General features: G+C 36.2%; 1 protein-coding gene across 1 annotated transcript; it reads left to right on the top strand.

The window, feature by feature from the left end:
- Window positions 1-558: 558 nt before the first annotated feature.
- Window positions 559-2,701, top strand: LOC147480418 (protein DMR6-LIKE OXYGENASE 2-like). Its single transcript, XM_086580449.1, has 3 exons — window positions 559-1,123; window positions 1,858-2,179; window positions 2,308-2,701. The coding sequence occupies exons 1-3, from the start codon at window positions 762-764 to the stop codon at window positions 2,575-2,577; spliced, it is 954 nt and encodes a 317-aa protein (XP_086436575.1). The 5' UTR covers window positions 559-761; the 3' UTR covers window positions 2,578-2,701.
- The last annotated feature ends 1,609 nt before the right edge of the window (window positions 2,702-4,310 follow it).

Below are 4,310 nucleotides of genomic sequence, written 5' to 3'. Positions count from 1 at the left end.
CACAGTCTGACGACCATCAATTAGTGTTTGTACTTGGTGTCACAAGAGCCACTCACAAACCTTCAATGGCACTACATAATCTGCGGGGTCGTCCACTCCCATCTACCTCACATTTCTGGAGAAAACAGTTTCTTTTGTTTTATGTCATTTTCCCGGGGCCTATCTGTTTTCTTCTTCCCCTGCTTCACTCCATTGATGTCATTTTCCTAGGGCCCATATGATGATAATGCAATGTGCACACAAAACTTTCCAACGAACAATTGCTATAGCGCCCTGTCAACTTTGTCAGAATGTGATAAGCCTTTACCATAACCTATCCTATAGGCCATCCAAATTTCTATTTTTTCCTTGGAAAATGCCAGTTTAGCTATTTCTTTTACGTTCATTTAATCCTTAAATTAGCCTACAGAATTAGAATGAACCATGTTGTTAGTTAGTCTAACTTCTTTCCTTGATACAAAACTTTCTCGTAGGTACTAATTATCAAGACAAACACTAAATCCAACATACGTCGTTCTCCTACTGGAAATAAATCAAATAAAATATTTTGGGATATAAATGCAAGAAAAAATAAGACAGGAATGAAAATGAGCTTACATGACAATAAATAAATAAATATGAATAGCCAATGAAGCAATAAGTCTATTAGATTTTTCATTTTACTTTTTATAATTTTGTTTTTGTCAACTAGTATAAGAAGAGACAACGTGACTTCAATTTATAACAAAAATTAGTAGCACTTGTATCTGTAGGAAGCTTCAATGGTGAACACAAGCATTCCAACTGTTGACCTCTCTTGTTTCTTCAATGAAGGACATGAAGATGATAAGAAGAAAGCCAGAGAGATCATCAGCCATGCATGTTCTGAATATGGATTCTTTCAGATTGTAAATCATGGTATGCCCCTTAAAACTATGACTAGGGCCCTTGAGCTATTTAAGGAGTTTTTTGAGTATCCACTAGAAGAGAAGCTTAAGTGCCGTTCTAGTGACAGATCACATCTACCTCTACCTGGTGGCTTTGATCGTCCACCAGAGCAGTCAGCTAATAAGAATGAGTACTTCACCATATTCCATCCTGAGTCTGGCTCTAATTTGTATCCTAATGATCTCCCTGAGTTCAGGTACATACATATGATTCAATTTTCGCCATTACAATTTACAAGTTTTGTTGTCTAAATCCTACCTATATTAATATCCGTTTCTCCCAATATGCTCACAGAAAGCCACATCAGCAATATTTTTAAAAAAATCCCTACTTAAAAAATAATTACTATGTTGATTACCAAACTAGCTTTATTATTGGTGTGTTTAGCAAATTATAAAAAAAACGTTTTGGTCTTTTCTCATCTGTAGGAAAACAAAAACCAAATACACACTCATATTTGAATTATACGTCGGGGTAATTGAGTAATTAACTACCAGAAACAAAACCTCACCCTACTCCAAAGTCCAAACTCTCTCAAAATATCAACATATCTCTAATCTCTCTCTCTATACAATTTCTCTGAAGAAGAAGATCTGAAAAATGGCTTTGGACATCAGACAGAAACCAATAAGAAAAGAAATATAATAGTAAGCTTTGTTGTCTAAATTCTTATTCTTAAGACATGATGCATTAACTTTTCAATTCTTCCTTGTTTTAATAGTATGGAATTGTTTCAACAAACGGTCATATGTACCACATAGTTTTAGATGTTCGCTTTTACGGAATAGATATATAGACATTTTTGTGTGTCAGTGTAGAAGTACTCTCTATATACACCCCGTTTCTGATGACAATCTGATGAATCAGTTAATAGGCCACGGAATAGTCCTGTTTGTGCATTTATGAAAAGAATCGAAACGTGCTTTTCAGGGAAGTGACGGAACAAATATTCCATCAGTTCACTGAAACTGGACTTCTAGTAGAGACCATAGTGAATGATTGCTTGGGTTTACCTCCCAAGTTCCTCCAAGACTACAATAATGATAGGAGTTGGGATTCATTGGTGGCTCTGAGATACTTACCAGCAACAGACATTGGGAACACTGGATTAGGTGCACACCAAGATGCGAATGTACTTACCTTTCTGTTTCAAGATCAAGTTGGAGGTCTTGAAGTTCTAAAAGATGGAGTTTGGATTCCAATTGTTCCTACCGAGGGAAGCATTATTGTCAACTTAGGCGACGTCGTTCAGGTACAACATTGTTTCTTTTCGAAAAAAAAATTGTGTTTTAAGTGTAGAACATAGTTGCCAAACCTATTCAAGTTTCCATGTATTTCATGCACATTTTTGTTTTACTTTCTGATGTTACTTCTGTGAAGGTTTTGAGCAACAACAAATTCAAAAGTGCAATTCACAGGGTAGTGAGACCAGAGGGAAAATTCCGTCACTCCTATGGTTTTTTCTATACTTTGGAAGGAAACAAATGGGTTGAGCCATCATCCAGTATCACCGAAGATATAGGAGTGCCAGCTCAATATAGAGGATTCTTTTACAAGGATTACCAGCAACTGAGGATCAGAAACAAGACACACCTGCATTCTAGACCTGAAGACGTCATCCATATAACACACTATGCCATAACCAGTTAGGACAACACCTCATTTCTTTCGGACTCCTAATAAAATTGTATATGAGATCTGTATCATGTACTGATTCTAGTCTTTGTAATTTCGACTATTTGATGTGGAAAGATATGTGAACCTCTTTGGTTTATATTCCGTGGTATGCACTAGAGAATTTCCTCTAAGCAGGTACCATAAGCTTATACTGTTTATATCCCTTCACAGCTTAGCAAGAAAACCTCAAAAACTACCGGTCTTCTTTGTTTATGACTTTATGTGCAGTACACGTCCAGTATGCTCAGCTTTTACACATAGAGTTGCTTGTCTTGTGCTTGAAGTTCAATCCTTACGTTTGATCGTTATATACCTTTTCCACGTTTATTCCTAGCTTTTACAATCTCTCCTCCTAGCTTCTAGTACTTGCAGCCAAAGCCCAAAATATCGATATCGGTTAATATATCGGTGTACCCAAAAACCGATATATATCAGATATATCCGTTTTTTTTGTGACCAGTCCAAACTATCTAAAATATCGGAAATATTGGATATATCAGAAATATCGGTGGACATAATAGCAACATTTATTTATCAAGAAAACCATAAAAAAATATTGACAAATAATTAACCACAATGTCATAATCTAATGTACTCAAAGTCTCAAATTACAAAATAAGATAAATAAGTTACATCAAGTCATCAATACATAAACGAGTGACGTGGCTGGTCAACTTCCATACCCAATTCTTGAATCCTAACTGCTTCACAATACCCTACCCAAGTGTATACAGAGTTATACCCACCGTCGAGAAATTGTCGAACATGCTACTCATATTTTTGTGTTGAAAATTCTAACATGATTCCAATTCGAAGAGTGTTGGTGTAACTATACATTGGGCGCAATGCAACAAATCCAGGTGCAGTTCCAACATATTCATAACTTGGATAGAGTTGTCCATATATTGGTTCAGGTTGTGGTGCGCCATAAGGTTGTTGATCAACCCCCATCCAATATCCATATGAAGAACCATATAACGCACTACTAGCAGGGCGATTGATCATGCCACCAGAAGAATCGTTATCTCTTGATTGGTTGTATCCCCAACCACTAGTACACCGATATATATCAGATATATCCGTTTTTTTTTGTGACCAGCCCAAACTATCTAAAATATCGGAAATATTGGATATATCAGAAATATCGGTGGACATAATAGCAACATTTATTTATCAAGAAAACCATAAAAAAATATTGACAAATAATTAACCATAATGTCATAATCTAATGTACTCAAAGTCTCAAATTACAAAATAAGATAAATAAGTTACATCAAGTCATCAATACATAAACGAGTGACGTGGCTGGTCAACTTCCATACCCAATTCTTGAATCCTAACTGCTTCACAATACCCTACCCAAGTGTATACAGAGTTATACCCACCGTCGAGAAATTGTCGAACATGCTACTCATATTTTTGTGTTGAAAATTCTAACATGATTCCAATTCGAGGAGTGTTGGTGTAACTATACATTGGGCGCAATGCAACAAATCCAGGTGCAGTTCCAACATATTCATAACTTGGATAGAGTTGTCCATATATTGGTTCATGTTGTGGTGCGCCATAAGGTTGTTGATCAACCCCCATCCAATATCTATATGAAGAACCATATAACGCACTACTAGCAGGGCGATTGATCATGCCACCAGAAGAATCGTTATCTCTTGATTGGTTGGATCCCCAACCACTACTATATACACTCT

This window comes from Coptis chinensis, chromosome 8 (genome assembly GCF_015680905.1).
Source record: "Coptis chinensis isolate HL-2020 chromosome 8, ASM1568090v1, whole genome shotgun sequence".
Taxonomy (NCBI): Eukaryota; Viridiplantae; Streptophyta; class Magnoliopsida; order Ranunculales; family Ranunculaceae; genus Coptis; species Coptis chinensis.
This window is presented reverse-complemented; position numbering and strand designations above follow the sequence as displayed.